General features: G+C 45.6%; 1 protein-coding gene across 2 annotated transcripts in view; it reads left to right on the forward strand.

Moving 5' to 3' along the window:
* trappc11 (trafficking protein particle complex subunit 11) overlaps nucleotides 1-17,091 on the forward strand; it is a 35,667-nt gene extending 18,576 nt beyond the window's left edge. For both annotated transcript variants that reach the window (XM_054738873.2, XM_015961101.3), the window contains exons 9-30: nucleotides 11-144; nucleotides 4,624-4,765; nucleotides 4,887-4,980; nucleotides 5,151-5,230; nucleotides 6,657-6,735; nucleotides 7,949-8,003; nucleotides 8,497-8,642; nucleotides 8,710-8,771; nucleotides 8,883-9,015; nucleotides 10,372-10,502; nucleotides 12,098-12,223; nucleotides 12,301-12,494; nucleotides 12,587-12,735; nucleotides 13,639-13,760; nucleotides 13,864-13,983; nucleotides 14,074-14,139; nucleotides 14,318-14,474; nucleotides 14,552-14,663; nucleotides 14,801-14,892; nucleotides 15,009-15,142; nucleotides 16,116-16,283; nucleotides 16,367-17,091. In XM_054738873.2, coding sequence (XP_054594848.2) covers nucleotides 11-144; nucleotides 4,624-4,765; nucleotides 4,887-4,980; nucleotides 5,151-5,230; nucleotides 6,657-6,735; nucleotides 7,949-8,003; nucleotides 8,497-8,642; nucleotides 8,710-8,771; nucleotides 8,883-9,015; nucleotides 10,372-10,502; nucleotides 12,098-12,223; nucleotides 12,301-12,494; nucleotides 12,587-12,735; nucleotides 13,639-13,760; nucleotides 13,864-13,983; nucleotides 14,074-14,139; nucleotides 14,318-14,474; nucleotides 14,552-14,663; nucleotides 14,801-14,892; nucleotides 15,009-15,142; nucleotides 16,116-16,283; nucleotides 16,367-16,411 — 2,541 coding nt within the window. In that variant the 3' untranslated portion in view covers nucleotides 16,412-17,091. The remainder of the gene's footprint in view (nucleotides 1-10; nucleotides 145-4,623; nucleotides 4,766-4,886; nucleotides 4,981-5,150; nucleotides 5,231-6,656; nucleotides 6,736-7,948; nucleotides 8,004-8,496; nucleotides 8,643-8,709; nucleotides 8,772-8,882; nucleotides 9,016-10,371; nucleotides 10,503-12,097; nucleotides 12,224-12,300; nucleotides 12,495-12,586; nucleotides 12,736-13,638; nucleotides 13,761-13,863; nucleotides 13,984-14,073; nucleotides 14,140-14,317; nucleotides 14,475-14,551; nucleotides 14,664-14,800; nucleotides 14,893-15,008; nucleotides 15,143-16,115; nucleotides 16,284-16,366) is intronic.
* Nucleotides 17,092-17,209: the final 118 nt, after the last annotated feature.

A 17,209-nucleotide genomic window follows, 5' to 3' on the forward strand; every position in this document is an offset into this window, starting at 1 on the left:
GTCCCTCTAGATCTGCCGCCTGTGTTTTCAGCACAACACTCCTCTGGACGCCATTGCTCAGTTCAGAAAGCACATCGACCTGTGTAAAAAGAAGATTGGCTGTGCTGAGCTGGCCTTTGAGCACTCTGCATGGATGTCTAAACAGTGAGACACACACACACACACACGCACGCACACACGCTGTCACCTCCTTCCCAAGTGCTTCTCGTGTTGTAACAAACACACGACATACCACACAGCTTCATTACCTACAGGAGGTCACAACCAATGTTCCCTCTAAGTGTTTCGTGTGTGAGCAAAAACACGAACTACCCGAGCCTTCCTTGAACCGTTGTGAGCAGATCTGATACGTACACTATGGCCGTGCCGGTGTCAGCTTGTCAGCAAACCGAGATTGTAAAAAGTGTGATGGCTTATTTAAAACAAAATAACAAGTGCAGAGGAGACGTGGGGCCTCCTTTCCATGAGCTCACCACTTGTGGGAGGGGCCAAAGAGGTTGGGTGCATTGTGTATCAGGTGGTAGCCGAAGGCAGGGACCTTGGCGACGTGAGTCTCGGCCACAAAAGCTGGCTTTCGGTACGTGGAATGTCACCTCTCTGGTGTGAGAGGTCAAGAGGTTCCGACTAGATGTAGTTGGACTCGCCTCAACGCATGGCCCTGGCTCCAGAACCTGTGTCCTTGAGAGGGCTTGGACTTTCTACCACTCTGGAGTTGCTCCCACTGAGAGGCGCCGAGCAGGGGTGGGCATACTTGTTGCCTCCCATCTTGGTGCCGGTACGATGGGGCTTACCCCGGTGAACGAGAGGGTAGTCTCCCTTCACCTCCGTGTGGCCTGCGACAGCCTCAACCACGAGAGCGCGGCTGCACCGGCCGTTAGGTACTTGTATGACCGGTGTCATAGCATGGTCCGCTCTGCCGGCAGTAAGTCAAGCCCGTTTCCAGTGAGACTGCTCTCTGCTTAGGTGACCCGACACCGAATAAGGGGCTGAAAATGGATGGATGGAAATTGCAGTATTACATTCCATCAGATTACTCTTAATAACAGAGATTTGGCTCACTTGTGTGAAAAAGACGAAATTCTGGAGCTTTCTAGTGGCTGTTTTGTATGTCGGCGTCCATTCAGCCATTTTTCTTGCTACTTCTATCTCCCTGGTCACACATACATTACCGTGTGATCGTGGATCCGTTGAACCGGAAGCATTGATGCATTCATTTGGATATCGAAAGAAAGTTGATGAGAACTTAAATTTGCTCAGGATCAGATTTCTTTTGGTGCAACACCTTGTACCTTTTCTCCCAATCTGCTGCTCTCTCCTGAAACAATGTACCCATCAACGTGTTGCATCTTTGTACTGTATTTTCTGGAGTATAAGTCGCACCAGCCATAAAATGTATAATGAAGAAGAAAAAAATATATATAAGTCACATTTTGGGGGGAAATTTTATCATTTTTCTTACAAAATCTGAGACCAAGCATTTCACATTGCAAGACAAGTGCCGTTAACAATAACAGAATAAACAACGCGGCGCAGCAGCGCGCCACGGTCTCCAGCAGAGGATGGCGGCATTTCAAACCCTCCCAGCGGGCAGGGAGAGCTCATTCACCTCGCTACAGGATCCAGCAAGTGATGGCGGGGCAGGGGAGCTCATTCCTGGTCTGGAGCCGGCCCACAGCAGCGCGGTATACATAATTTGGTATATGAGTCGCAGCAACAGCCAGACTATGAAAAAAAGTGCGACTTATAGTCCGGAAAATACGGTAAATCTAACTGCACTCAGATGACTCGAGACTTTTCTGTTGAATGTGATGCTGCATGAGCTGAGGGTGTACTTTCCATTCAGTTCAGACTTTTCCCTCCAAAATTCACTCGCTACTTTGGTGTTGCAGCGTGCTTGGCGGAGCAGCCCTTCGTCACTAGAAAAAGAAATAAATCTTGCCCAGTTTTACCTCTTGTTCTTGAGTTCTCTAGGCGTATTTCCACTTTTGGAACCTCAGGGTAATTTTACTAGAACATTCTGGCTTCACCGGACTGGCCGAATGAGCCATTTACCAGAACCAGTGGGGTACCTAAACGGAGACGGGGACTCGGAAAAGGCCCGGTGGAGTTGATGGTTGTAACTCAGTAGGACGTGATATGAGCAGACGTCGCCCTGAACAACTGGCGTTCGTAGAAGTAGAAGAGTTGCTCGTGAAGCAGAATGGAAGTACAAGCAAAAGCACCTGCTTTAAGATCACCGTTATTAAACTTCCCCACAACGTCATTCATGGAGCTTTGTTGTCTCACAAAGCTCGGTAAAAAACTGCTTCTTCTGATCTTCAACGCCACATTTTACGTCATACAGCTGCTCTCCCGTTCCTGTGAATGGATTCGATTGCAGTGCTTTAACAGAACAAAACTTTTAATGTCACTGTGGACTAGTGGTGTGCATCTCTACCTGCCTCACGATTCGATCCGATTCCGATTATCTGCCTAACGATTCGATTTGAGTCTGAAATGCGTCACGATTCTTCACACAAAATTTTTCATTACTTAATAAAAGCAGTAGAATAGTTTTCAATTTCTTTTTGATTTAGAAATCCCTGAAAAACAGAACATTCATCTATTCACTATAGTGAGCAATAATTTATAAAGTGTGCTGCCTATAATTACTGAAATAATATAAGAAATAATGTTTTCGGTAGAGCAGCGTTAAGATAGAATATTACTGAACTTAAAAATAGTAAACAAATACTGTGTTAAGTGATTCTTTCACATCCAGGATCCCAAAACCGAAATTAGCCCAGACATCCGATTTAAATGTAACGGTTACATCTTTGATTACTGGTAATGTTGGCCCTGTATCCCTGTCCTCCTTTTCTGTTTTAAATTGGCGCTAGGGCAACACAGGATGTCATTGCAACTCTGCCCCCAGAAGTAATTGTAATACCTCAAAACTTTATTGTCCTGCATAGACATAGACCAGGAGTCGGCAACCTGTTCCCATCAAAGAGCCATTATTACCCGTTTCCCACAGTAAAGAAAACACCGCAGCAGCCGCGGCGTTGTGGGCGGGGCCTACCCTCAGTCAGCAGCCGGTACCGGTCACTCGTGTACATCAAAGCTGTCTTTCATAAGACGATAATCAATAAAACGATTTATATAAAGTGGATCCAGAAGTTGTAGCCCGTCTCTGCCTACAATATGTTGATATTTTTCACCCTGTTGGTGGTTTTACTGAGCAGGTGCCACTTTTGTCATACGTTTCTTTTTAAAACATGTTTAGACTGTTCAGAATACAAATCCAGGCTCTGTCACGTTTGATTGTTGTAATTAAACTTTGTTGGTGGGGAAGGTTAGAAAAGGATCCGATCATTTTGTTTTTCCCTCATTTACAGTGACGGAGATAACGGCGCAGTGCGCCTGGCTCTGGTGTTAATCAAGTTAAATTATATCTCTTTGCAACAATTTTCACAAGAAAACAGAACAGTTAAAAGCAGGGCTTGTGTTGACCGAACAGTTCCCGTATTTGACCGTTTATTTTGACGGAGAAAGAATAGAAAGAATTACCCCGACGCATGCAGACGAACTGACACTTTATTCGTTTCGTGCAGATGTAGCTAAATCACTTAAGAAAAGATTCCCATCTGAGCTTGACACTGAGCTCAGCGCAGCTCGCTGTCAGCGCGTACGTACGGCGCACAGCGAGCTGAAGAAGTGGAGAGGGGCTTGGAGCACATCACAGAACCAAAGCGCAGGAAGATTCCTCCGACTGAAGCGAGACTTGTCACTTAGAAAATGTTCCCTGATTATGAAACTTTGGCCGAATAGCACTTGTTCCTGTCTCCAATGTGGCGACACATCCAGGAGCTGAGGAGAATCCCAGAATCTCACGTCCTCGTCAGCTCAGGAAGCGCCTTTATGATTACGCACAAGCGTGACGCGTCTCTCCGGTCTCACAGTAAGACCGGGTTGGACCTGTTCAGGTTTACACAGACAATCTTTACGTTTAGAATTGGCATACAGATGTAAAATGAATGCAGTAAAATATAAAGCTTTTTATTTAAATATTCATTCATTATTTTACAAGCACAGAGAGCCGCATCAGATGGATGGAAGAGCCGCATGCGGCTCCAGAGCCGCGGATTGCCGACCCCCGACATAGACATAGGGAGAGAATCTCATTATGTCACGTTGCTGCATCGATGCGGAATCGTGCACGACTGAATCACGATGCATCTTAGAATCGATCATTTTTCCCACCTCTACTGTGGACACATTTTGGCGCTTATCTGTGACATCACTCACTGCTGAAGCAGTCGCGATTTGCTGACATCTGTATGGCGACACAAGGGCTGAGAGGGCCGGCCCATCACATCTCCCGGTCAGTTTCCCCATTTGAGAAATGGTCCTGAAGCTCCAACAATGGAAACACGACTTCTAACTGCCCTTCCATCATAAAAGAACTTCATTTCTTTTTGACTTGGGCTTGGAAAGGGGATGTCGCAGTTTGTTTAACAATAGTAAGAGGTTTCCGCTACCCCGCACCATTAGCTAGGTTAACAAGCCTGAACCTGATCTGAACCTGCCTAATAACTGTATCAGTGGTCCAGATCCTAACGGCATCTCTGTTGTTGCCAACAGGTTTCAGTCTTTTGGTGAACTATTTGATGAGGCAATAAAGTTGGGTCTTACAGCCATTCAGACCCAGAACCCGGGTTTCTACTACCAGCAGGGAGCCTGTTACAGCCAGGACAGGAAGCAGCTGGCGCAGCAGCTGTGTCAGGTTAGAGCCTCATCTTCCTCGTCTTATCTGTCGCATTCTGATTTTACTGATGACACTGTGATGAAAACACAAGCTATTGTCTTATCAAGAAGAGCCCAGCTGATGGCCGTTTGTATTCCAGATCGGAGCGAGTTTCCCTGCCCAAGTCCCAGTGGAAACCCAGAGCGGAGGACTGGACTTCTACGGCCAGAGGCTTTGGAGACAAGGACACCAGAGTATGTGCTAACACATGCACGCACACGCACACACACACACACACATACACACACACGCGCACACGCACACGCACACACACACGCGCACACAGACGGACAGAATTGCTTTCTCTCTCAATAAACACTAAAGAGTTGCCTTTCTACAGCTGATCGGTGTGTTTCATCTCCAGGTATCGATCCACCCGATGCTGACAAGGAGAAGAGCGGGATTCTGGCTCTGCAAATGAAGGAGAGGGATGTCCCACATTCTGTAAGAAAACACACACCAGATGTCCGTCAGCGACCGTACCTTCTAGGGTTGGGCGATTTGTACAATTTTTCCAATCGTCGGTCCAAAAAAAGACGATGGACCATTTATTTGTGCATGTGACGTCATGACGCACGGACTGATTTGCGAACACAGAAGAAGCCCAAAACAGATTTTTTTTTTAGACAGGCGCAGCACAAATGTTTGCTGGAAGAGAAATTTATATTTTTCTTTTTGTTTAATTTTGTATTTGTAGTTTGGAGGGTGACGTATTTAAACACGGTTAAAATGTTAAGAACACGCCTCGTCTTCGTTTCCCTGTGGTGCCCACTGTTGTGGTATTTATTTAAGCTAAATGTTTCTTTCTGAACGAAGGCCACTGGGGTTTTTTCTTTTGTCAGTGGGCGATGGAAAGAATCGCTGCTGAGTTTGGACGCACTCTGAGGAGGCAGCTCGCTGCCAGAGGTCACATGATCCATTTATCCCCGTCACTTTCATTTTTAAAGTAATGAATGATCATTTGTTAAATTTCCATTCATTTTAATAAATATTTAGTCCAACCAAGCTGATCAGAATGACCCAGTAACATGAACAACGCAGTTAAACGATTTCAGTTAAAATAGGAACATTTCACCTGCTGCGGCTCGAACGCACGTTCCTCCTGCGCCGCGTGAACCTGGGCCGGTCACCTGCAGCTTGTGTGTGATCACACGTCTCCAGGGAGCTTGCTGAAGAGGTTATGAGCATCTAGACTGTTGCCTCAGACAGACTCGTGACTGTTTCAATAATGTTCTGGATGGATCCGTGCTCTGCTGACGCACTCGAAGCAGGCGCTGGATAACGACGAGCGCTACTTCAGCCAAAGTTTTAAATCGGGAAACATTTCTCCAAATGAAATAACCAGAAGTCTTCCAGACTCAGAAAGATAGAAGGGTTTCCGCTCAACACCGCGCTGTAGTGCACGATGTCGAGTGCGTCACAGACGCTCTCCAAACCCCTCCTCAGCCCGCCGCTTGCGCGTGCACCGTCAGCAGCCAGAGGCGGAGGAGGTGAGAAAATCAAATCAAATCAAAGCTTTATTTATAAAGCGCCTTCCGCAACCCTGTCAGGAAGCCCAAGGCGCTGGGCTTCCTGACAGGGAACGGGCCGAACGGCCCTGGCTGGATCGAACGAAAACGCTCAGATGCGCTGATGGAGATCTTTTCTTGATTGTTACCTCCGCGATGCTCTCTGTGCGTAACGTGTAAAATATTCATCAATAACAAACAAATAAATAAATAAACAAATCGCCTCCTGTAAAAAACAACCGTAACTGCTCCGCCCATCGCCCGACCCTAGTACCTTCAGTCTGACGTTAACCCAGAGCTTAGCGCCTGTTGCGTTTTGGTGTTTCTACACTGAACTGTTGTCTCTGCTTCTGTCCTTACAGGAGCTGATCATAGCTCTTCTCAGTAACGCCGTTGCTCAGTTTAAGAAGTACAAGTGTCCTCGGATGAAGAGCCACCTCAGTGCGTATCGCTGCTGTGTTTTAACATCTCTTTAAACTCGTGGCTCTTCTGTCTGAGATGAAGGTGTTAGCATTTCGCTTTGTCAAGTGGACGTTTGAGAATCCTCCGTTTCCTTTTTAGATATAAAAAACTGAAACCTGTGATGGTGATGAGGGGTGACGATGATGACATGGGGTCCTTGTTTTGTTGTTATTAAAGGAGACATAATAAGACCTTTTTAAAATCAAAAGTTCTTGCATACAATCCGTCTCACATGAAACAATCTCACCAACTTAATTCTCGAGATTTTCAGTACCCTCCAGATTCAGATTGTCAGATTCTGTTGCTTTAAGGAAAACGAGTGGTTGCTGGCCACGCCCACCCATTCCTTGATAGGCTGGGCGTTTACCACAGAAAACATGGGGCATCAGGGGTCACATTCCTGCTTCCTATTACAGATGTGCACTGTCACATCCAAATGACTTAAATCCGGTGATCACTGAGGTTGTGTCCCATAAAACCCACACGTGTCAGCACCACACTGGTTACAGAGAAAACGTACTCCTGAGCAGAGTTAGGTCACGCTTCACTGTCTGGGTCATTGTCCAAAGTTCCTTAAGACTCTAAATTTGGTGGGATTGTGTTGGCTGCTTCAGTGCATGGACATTGGGGGCAGTTCCACTGGATTGGCAGACTGGGATGCTGGTTTCCTGCAGGGTGTCCATCCACAGAGTATAACACTCCTAGCTTCCCTTATATGGTCTGTTCTAGGGTTCTGGAGAGGGTAGTCTGCCAGAGAGTCAAACTTTGGATTCAGGAGGAAAGATGTGGTTTTCTCTCGCACCTAATTAAGAATTACTGGGTTAGTCCATTGAGTCAGATTGCGGGGGGGTAATCCCTCTCCCCAGCCATCAGCCCCTCTGGGGGAGTATAAGGCACATCCTGGACAGCCGAAAAACAATCCCTCCTTCCTTCACCTCTCGGTGAACTAAAATGTTGGATTCTCGTTGGTTTTGGTGGGTGCGGGCTTCACAGTTGAAGGGAGTTCGGTGCAAACGTTTTGAAATGGCTCGTTTTAGGAACGTATTCCTAAACCAAACATTGGCAGAAAACAGATATATTGTTTGGAGTGTTTAGAGGCAGGCAGTACTGAAAGATGCAACTAGTGAGTTTTGCATAATTTATCCCCATAAATCCCCGTGACTTGATAAGTTATTTTTTTTTCCCATCACAGTGGTCCAGATGGGAGAGGAATACTACCACGCTAAAGACTACATTAAAGCCCTAAAGTGAGTGACTGGCTGCACCGGTTAACACAAATGTGCCATGTTAGGGACCTTAATGGAGACACTGTTGGGGACTCTGATGGAGACCAAAAATAAATGATCTGACTCAAATAAAACAAAGTCCAGAGACTTGTGTAATAATTTGCACATAACATATGTCAGAAAGGTTGGCCTTTCTACATGTTCTGGAGGCAGACCTGCTCCCTTTAGAGAGCAGACGTTACCTGCTGCTGAGAATATCCACTCCAGTAGGTTAGAAGCTTCAGGAATGCACAATGGGGTGGAGAAACAACCCTAATGTTTGCTCTATTTGCTCAATTTGCAGTTTTGAGAGAAAAATGAAGCTTCAAAAAGTAAACGATCTATTAAATGCTTCGATGATTTTGGTAGTCAGTGTCATCAGGACCAATCTTTGCAGCACTTTTGGAGACCCTGTTAACTCTGAGACCCTGTTGGGGTCCCAGAGCATAGATGACCTGTTTTTGTTCTGAACCAGGCTGTTGGATTACGTGATGTGTGACTATCGGACCGAGCGCTGGTGGGGTCTTCTGACAGCCATCCTGAACACAGCTCTTTGTTGTGCCTATCTGATGGCCAGTGTGAAGGACTACATCATTTACAGCATGGAGCTGCTGGGCCGAGGTACCACTGTTGGAACAAGAGCTAGTACAGGACCCGTTTTTACCCTGTTTCATCTTTTCCCATCCAGCTTCTACCTTAAAGGAGGAGCAAAAATCCAGGATCCAGAAAAATCTCTTCCGAGTCCTAATGGTTGGTACCAAGACTCCACAGACCCAACCCAACAGGCTGAGCAGCACGTCACTAGCATTACAGTATCATAGCTGTGTGTAGCAGAGCCTTTTTCTTACATCTCTTATCTAGAACGAGGTCCCGGAGGCCGAGCCTGAGTGTGACCCATCTTCTGTCAGCGCCGCCAGGTCGCTGTGGACCGACCGAACGGCCCTGGCTGGATCCAACGAGCTGACCATAGAAGTTCAGGACTACGTCCCCTTCAGTCAGTACACACTGCATGCTTGGAGGTGTTTTTATTAGAATGACATCATTCAGAAGAGAGAAGTTGGATTTTAGCTAGGGATGGACAATATATCAGCGTCAATATCGGTATCGGCCGATGTGAGTCATTTTTCAACATATCGGTTTAATAAATTAAACCGGGCCGATATTAACAACCAATATTTTTTTCCATCTCGTCTCCATTTGTTTGCCTGTTTCAGAGGGTGAGGGGGGTGATGTGTATTTGTTTAGTCATGTGAACGGTGCATGATATCATCTCTGAACCCTAAATGTGTGTGTTGTGTGTACATAATAACGTAAATTCAGCTTTAATCATTTTCATTCTATAGAAAATCTGCTGATTTTTAGAATGATTAATGTCAGTATTATTGGTTATCGGCCATAACAGTGATCTTTATATCGGATAGCAGTATCGGCCCAAAGATGTCATATCGGTGCATCCCTAATTTTAGCCTGAAGGTGATTCCAGCAGCGGGTAGCTAGAAGCTGAAGACAGAAGCAGCTCTTGTTCGGGTTTCTGATTTAGGTCTGGGTTTGTTTCTATTGAAGACTTTCAGGGTCTGATTTTCTGCTGGAGTCTATAGACCTTGCACTTCTTTAGCCCTCCACTTGTCCAGCTTTACTGTTTTTGAGGACAACATGCACAGTCTGCTGAGGAACAGAATTTAGAACTTTAGCTTGGTGAGAAAACGGCCAGAGTCTATAGAAGAAAACCCGTTAAAGGGTCGCCACAGCGAATCATCTGTTTCCATTTAGTCCTGCTTTCTGCCTCCCCTACCTTCACACCACCCAGCTTCATTCCATCTTTCTTCACACGCTTCTTCACCACTTTTCCACCCTCTCCGTTGCTACTCCGTCACATCACCATTCCACTTGTGTTCCTCTCATTTACACACATGGATTGTTCTTCATTGCTCTCTTCCAGTGCCTATCTCCACCTCTCTAGCGTTCCCTTCACCTCCACCATGCTCTCACTGCGGATTACTGTCACGTGCAACATCATAGTCCATGGAAACTCCTGTCTAACATCTGTCACCAAAGCTTGATGCCGTCTCACCTCCACCCTACAGCACACCTCACTGCTGCCTCACAGCTCTCATACATGTTCTCTAACATCTGTGCTGCTCTAGGCCTCTCACGCAGCACCACAGCTCCTCTCTCTACACGCTTTCTCTAAATATACAAAGATGCAATGAAGACTAACCCCAACATGCCGTTTTAATTTAGTCCAGATCATTAGAGGCTAAATCTAACAGAAAATAGCTGTTCAAGCCTTTGTGCAGTACTAAATCTTACATATTTGATTTAATGTGCCGTTTCTCCATCCTGACTTCAGTCCAGTGCAAAGCCAAATTCCAGTCTCCAAGTTTCCATGTGGACCAGTCCATCCAGCTCCAGGTCTTCCTTCGAGCAGACTGTCCTCATCCTGTGTCTTTCAACAAGCTAGCTGTTAGCTTCAGTAACCAGGTACTCCACACAGGACCAGTAAATCTCTTGGGTGAAATCCTTTCCTCTAAAGCGTTTAACATCAGTGTTGCTCTTTAAAGTTGGCCATTCAGGCTGACGTTGGCTACAATCTACATACAACTTTCTATTTGGCCAATACCGGTCCAACAACCTGTAATCGGCTAAATATCCCTACGTGTTTTTGATGTTTTATTGGCTCTAAATATTTAAAGGGAAAGCGAAACAAAAAGTACTTCAAGGAATATAACCTCTTTAAACACGAGTCAGTCGATGATCACACAAACCTACTACTCCGTCCCATAGTTAAGATCCCTCTATGTGTTGTTTACCAATAGTATGCCCACAGCTTAGATATGCTGTACCTAGTCTACACATGATCTACAGCCTTCCTGCTGTTCATATGTGGTTTACACACCATTTACACACAGTACACACACTTTAAGCATGGTATACATAGTCTACCCATAGCTTAGTAAAAGGTAAATGGTCTGTATTTAATATAGCACCTTCTAGAGTCCTGGGACCTCCCAAGGTGCTTTACAACACAACCAGTCATTCACCCATTCACACACACATTCACACACTGGTGGGGATGAGCTACGATGTAGCCACAGCTGCCCTGGGGCGCGCTGACAGAGGCGAGACTGCTGAGCACTGGTGCCACCGGCCCCTCCGACCACCACCAGCAGGCAAGGTGGGTTAAGTGTCTTGCCCAAGGACACGACAACAGTGACAAACTGAGCGGGGCTCGAACCTGCAACCTTCCGATTGTGGGACAAGCACTTAACTCCTGTGCCACCGTCGTACACAGTCCAACAACGACTACCTGCAGTCAATATGCAGACCACCCATGATCTTAAGCTTGGTTTATGCTTGACGCATTCACTTTCCACGCGGTGATGCGGCTCGCGGATGGAACGCGCTTCACAACTCGCAGCTTTTATGGTTCATGCGGCTCGTCTCTGCGGTGAGCCAATATTCTCCCAAACTGTAGGGGGCAGCATGGAGCTCTACGGCATGCATCCAACACTACACCATAGTAGAAGTAGAAATTACTGTTTACAACATGGCATTCCAGCATTTTTAACAGCGTTCTCGTCTTTTCCGACAGTGCGAGCTATTTCTCTCCAAGAATTATTAACAACATGTTGATCACGGTGATCTCTGAGAGCTGAATCATACAAATGTCTGTATTTACGAACCTCTGCCATAACTAGTTCTTGCCGGTCCGCCATGTTTTTCCGCGTCCGACCGTCCGCGTGGTTAGACAATTTCCTAGGTGCGCGGTGCGGAAATTTTGGGCTGTGCGGAGGCGCGGTGGAGGGGCGTGGTTGTTAAAATGACGCAAAATGACGCAACTTTTCCGCGTGGAGCCGTGCGGACCTCGCGGACGCGTCAAGCATAAACCAACCTTTAGTCTTAACGTGGTCCATACTTTAAACAGTTTGCCCCGAGCTTTCACACAGTCTACACGTGATTTTATACACAAGGTCAATACCTACAATCTAAATACAATCTACTCATAGATTACATGCAGTCCTTCTCCCATAAAGTGTCAACGAGCGTCAGGTTTGTGTTTGTATTTTCATTTTTAGGAATACAACCAGTGGTGTGCAGCAAAGTCACAGGGTCCTGACAGTTTGACCCTCCTTCCAGGGAAAACTAAATGCTGCAACTTCAGCTTTGTAGCTAAAACTGAAGACGTTGGTAAAAAGGTAGAGGTAAGTCTGTGTATTTGACAGGAAGACCCTGGACTGAACTGCAGCTAACTGCGTGTTTGTCATTTGTGCACGCACAGATTACTGGCATTGAGTTGGTGCTGGGCAGCGACAGTGGCCGCTGTGTTTTTCTGAGCTGGAGAGGTGCTGGTGGAGACACTGCTTCAGCCCAGGAGGCCCTGCAGGCCAGCAGGTCATCACGCAGGTGGTGGCGTGGCCTTGGGGCACGTCAGGAGCTTGACTGGGACAGTCTGACTGTTCAACATAGCACCATGTAATGTCATCAGAAACCTTTCATTTTTAACACTCTTCCTGTAACTGAACAGCTGCTCATGTGGATATTTCTGCTTGTTTTCTCGTGTTTAGGATCATATCCAGAATCCCAAAGATCTCTGTCCACCTGAGCCACCAGCCTCCTGTCCTCAAGAATGAAATGTACTGCATCTGCTTCACTGTCCAGTCACAGGAGGCGGCTGTGGCTCAAGACATCAGACTGACAGCAGGTCTCAAACCAGGTAAACTGATACTAGATAATGAGGGTTTCCCACTACTGAGCACGGCTTGACTCGACTCGATAAACAACTCTAGTGGGTGGGCTCATTGTAGCGGGGGGGGCAGAGGCCCTGGTAGTTACTTCTGGGTCACGGCAATTTTGTTGGCGTCTGGTGAGACCCAAGCCTGGCTCTTGATGGTTCAGCTTTTATTCTGAAAGGAACTGTTGCCGCAGTTGATATAGCAATGAATTTTTCCAGCTTGTCGTTGTTCTTTCGGTTGAAGAGTATAGATCAGGATTGGCCACTCCGTCACTTTCTCTGGAACACTTTGAGCTGGCGTTAGAGCTGACATGGCATAGTTTTATACTTTGGATGTTATGATTTATTGTCGAATGAAAAATTACCAAACACCATCAGAACTACGCCTCCGTCAGATCTGTTAGATTCTGATTGGCTCAGTGAAAGGAATGTGTCATGTCTTTTTAACGCTTCGTGAAATGAGTCCTGTTGGAATATTTAAAGTCACAGTACCGTTATATTCTATAGGATTATAATAAAGTAATTAATATTTTGATTTCACAGATCGGTCACATCTTATTTGTTGACTAACACTTTGATGGATTAGCTTTATTAAAATAGAGTTCTTTGATTAATTAAAAGAAAAGAGTTCATTCTTCGTTCTTCTGTTGAGCTGAAAATAAGCAGGTTAGAAGGAATGCACGAGACCTTGAGACTTATCTCATGCAGACTAGTCTTGAGCAGAGGAGGAAAAAAAACAGTCATTCCGTTCAGTTACATAATCGATGCTCGATGCCCGACCCTAGTCGTGTGTGTGTGTTTTTGTGTGTGTGTGTGTGTGTGTGTGTACTGAGAGAACACAACCACCAGTATACGCAGTCATCCTGGTCATCGTGTCTTTTCCAGGCCAGGATGCAAATCTGGGCCTAGCTACCCATGTGACCCTCGACGGCTCCAGCGTTTGTGACGATGGTGCTCCAGCTCTGCTCACCGATGTGCCTCTGGGTGACCTGAAACCTGGAGAAAAGGTGCTCACTTCTGCCTGAACACGCACACATGCGCACCTGTCTGCATTACCCAGCAGCAGAGGGACAGTGATTTCTCTTTCTGTCTGTGTGTGCTTGACTCTAGCTGGAGAGGTGTGTTTTTGTGAGGTGTGCGTCCACTGGGCCAAGGGTCTTCCTGTTTCAGGTGGCCTACAGCATCGACACAGAAGTGGAAGGACGACAGATTGTGTGCAGATGCCATAAGGTCTCTGAGTTGGACTAAGTCTCACTGCCTAAAACATCACTCCACCTCTGGGTTTTCCTAATTAGGTCTTTGTTTTCCTTTGTCTTCCAGGATGAGATGGTAACCATAGAGACGGTCGTCCCGTTTGAGGTGTCAGTCAAGTTTGTATCTACCAAGGTGGGCAGCTTTCTCTGGTTTTCCTTTTGTTTTCATCGTCACCACTGAGACCTGTTTGAGTCTCATGTCCCAGTAGAGGATGAGAGACCAGGATGGATAGACTGATGATGGTGCAGCTTTAATGAGAAGAAGGCGTGTGTTTGTGTGTGTGTGTGTGTGTGTGTGTGTGTGTTTTCAGTTTGAGCCTCTGGAGCAGGTAGCGGTGGACATTCCCTTCCTGCTGATGACAGACCTGGTCTCTTTGTCTCCGTGGCCCCTGATGCTGAGCTCCTCCTCCCTGCAGCTGCTCACACTGAGCAGCAGCACGACTCAGCTCCAGTCACAGCTGCAGCATGGTACCAGACCCGGTTCTAGTCCTACACCACACAGACTTCACATTCACATCCTGACGTGTGTGTATTTTGATTTTCAGTGGTTATTCAGACTGGTGAGTGTGCCAGTGAGTGTTTTTGTCTTCGATGTCCATCTGGGACCAACAGCGCCAACACTGTAGCGACAGGACAGTACCTAGTATCATGGAGGAGGTACGCGCGCATGCACACACACACACACACACACACACACACACACACACACACACACACACACACACACACACACACACACACACACACACACAGAATGGTGAGTGTGTAAATCTGTCACTCGCTCTGTTAAACAGGCAGGCCTCTGGTCCAGACGGGCCCCTGATCCAGACCACAGTCAGTCTCCCTCATGTGATCCTGGAGTCTGTTCCTGTTTACATCACCGCTGGTCAGCACAGGCCGTGTTAACCTCCTGGCCTTGCAGGGTGGCTTTTTTGTGTTTGCAGCTAATGGTTTCAGTCCGGTTGACTGTAAGGGTTTGGGTTTTTCTCTGTTCTGTTGCAGATTTACCGTCATTTGGGCGAGTGAGAGAGTCCTTTCCAGTTCGTTACCACATTGAGAACAGAACAGCCCTGGTGCAGGAGGTAGAGATCGCTGTGGAACCATCTGATGCCTTCATGTTCTCTGGACTCAAACAGGTGAAGTCAGGATCAGTCCAACAAATGTTACGGACCTTTAGATTTTCTTTTTGTACTTTCCTGATACCTGGCTTCCAGTGCTGGTACCTGGACGATACTTTTTCTGGTACCTATATTGAGTCTAATTTTGATAGAAAAGAGTATTTAAAGCTACAAATTTGTAAAGTAGGCTAGCTTAAAAAATTTTCTTTTATGCCTCTAAACTGTGTGTGTGTGTGTGTGTGTGTGTGTGTGTGTGTGTGTGTGTGTGTGTGTGTGTGTGTGTGTGTGTGTGTGTGTGTGTGTGTTTATTTTATGTCGGTTCACTAACAAAATGTGCAGCTGTGTTTACAGAAGCATGTGTCTTTGGGGCTGCCTTTCAGCAGAGGCTTACAGCTTTGCTTTGTCATAAAGTAGTCCCAAGTCTAAAATGGCGTCTGTGATTCCTTCATGTTACTAATTATTTTCACTTACATTCAGTCTGATTATTCAGGTCACCAAGCAGAAATGGGATCACTTCTGACTGAGCGATCAGGACTTTTTTTTACTCACTTTGCTAGTTGGATCCATTCACATAGTCTGTTTTATGCTAAGCTAAAGGAGTACAGCTGTGTCAGGAGAATAAAGTTATTATTTCACACTTGTCTAACTCGGAAATATCAACATTCAAATTTTCAAAGTTGGGTGGAATATCTCTTTGTCTTTCATTCAGAAAAAGGATGCATTTGCTTCCTCTTTGACATTATTTTTTAATCTCCACAAAATATTTATTGTTATACTATGTGAGAATGTTGTTAAGAGGATTGAAAAAACTGTTTTAAGCTAGCTTGTTTTGCAGATTTGCCATTGTAGCTTTAAAGTTGACACATTTTCCTGTCAAGTTTTTCTTTATAAATCACAAAGTTAGCATAAAAAATAACTTGCAGTTTTCAGACCCTGTTTTGTGCACAAGCAAGCTTTCTAAATGAGGCCTGTGATGTTTTCTGATCCTCAGGTGCGTCTGCGTATCCTCCCTGGGACCCAGCAGCAGATGCTGTATAATTATTACCCCCTGATGGCGGGTTACCAAACACTCCCACAGCTGAACGTCTGCCTGCCGCGCTGCCCTGACTCTAACAGCCTCGCTCTCAGACGCTTCTTGCCTCAGCACATCTTTGTAAAGGTAACGGCTCTGGGTGGATGCACATGATAGACGGAATACAAGACTAATTTTTTTTTACTAAAGCTGGATTTGTTTGTGTTCAGCCTCAGGGTCGACAGCTGGACGACACTTCCATCGCTGCAGCGTGAGGAGAAATAAAATGTATCTGCTAAAACAATGAGCGCAGCGTGGTGTATGTTCATAATTACCCTAACTGTCTACATTTCTGTAAAAATGCATCATGTTCTGACATGACATTTTAGTCACAATGATTACAGGTGATCACATAAAATGACCAGCAGCTTGTAAATGACCTGATTCAGCTGTGAAGAGCCGATGGTGTGATGAAGTCAGTAAAGCTGACGCATCCTGCAGGTCATCAAACTGTCTTTTTCTAAATCAGACTGTTGCATTGCAGGATGAGACATGGGTCATTTACTTTTACTGAAAAATGTGAGTGTTTTACCAACAAACACACTAACATGTCCAACGGTGCTGTTCGATTGCTGCTTTTTACTCTGGTTATCTTCAAGCAAACTTGTTCAAAAATGAATCTTTTTTTGCATGTGTGATCATTTTTTGTGTTTTACAATGACATAGGTTAGGATCGTGTATGGAAATAATTGCTGTGAATACTGAACAGAATATCATTCACTATCCAATCATCATGAATCATTACACATGTAACATACAGAACAAAAACATTTAGACAGGTTGTTTTTCACTCTGAAAATACTGCTAATTATTTTATTTGCCTTTTTTTAAAGTGAATGTTTCTCTCTGCTAGGTGTGTAAATAAACTAAAACATTAAAATAAATTCAAATTTTATGGCACTTGGTCAAACTTTCTTTAAAACTAAGCCGGAACGGTCGAGAGCGCTGTTTGTGTTTAGAACATAGACTGTTTACAACCAGCTGTATTCAGACCGGCAGCTGATGGACCAATC

This window comes from Nothobranchius furzeri, chromosome 1, assembly GCF_043380555.1.
Source record: "Nothobranchius furzeri strain GRZ-AD chromosome 1, NfurGRZ-RIMD1, whole genome shotgun sequence".
In the NCBI taxonomy this organism is placed as follows: domain Eukaryota; kingdom Metazoa; phylum Chordata; class Actinopteri; order Cyprinodontiformes; family Nothobranchiidae; genus Nothobranchius; species Nothobranchius furzeri.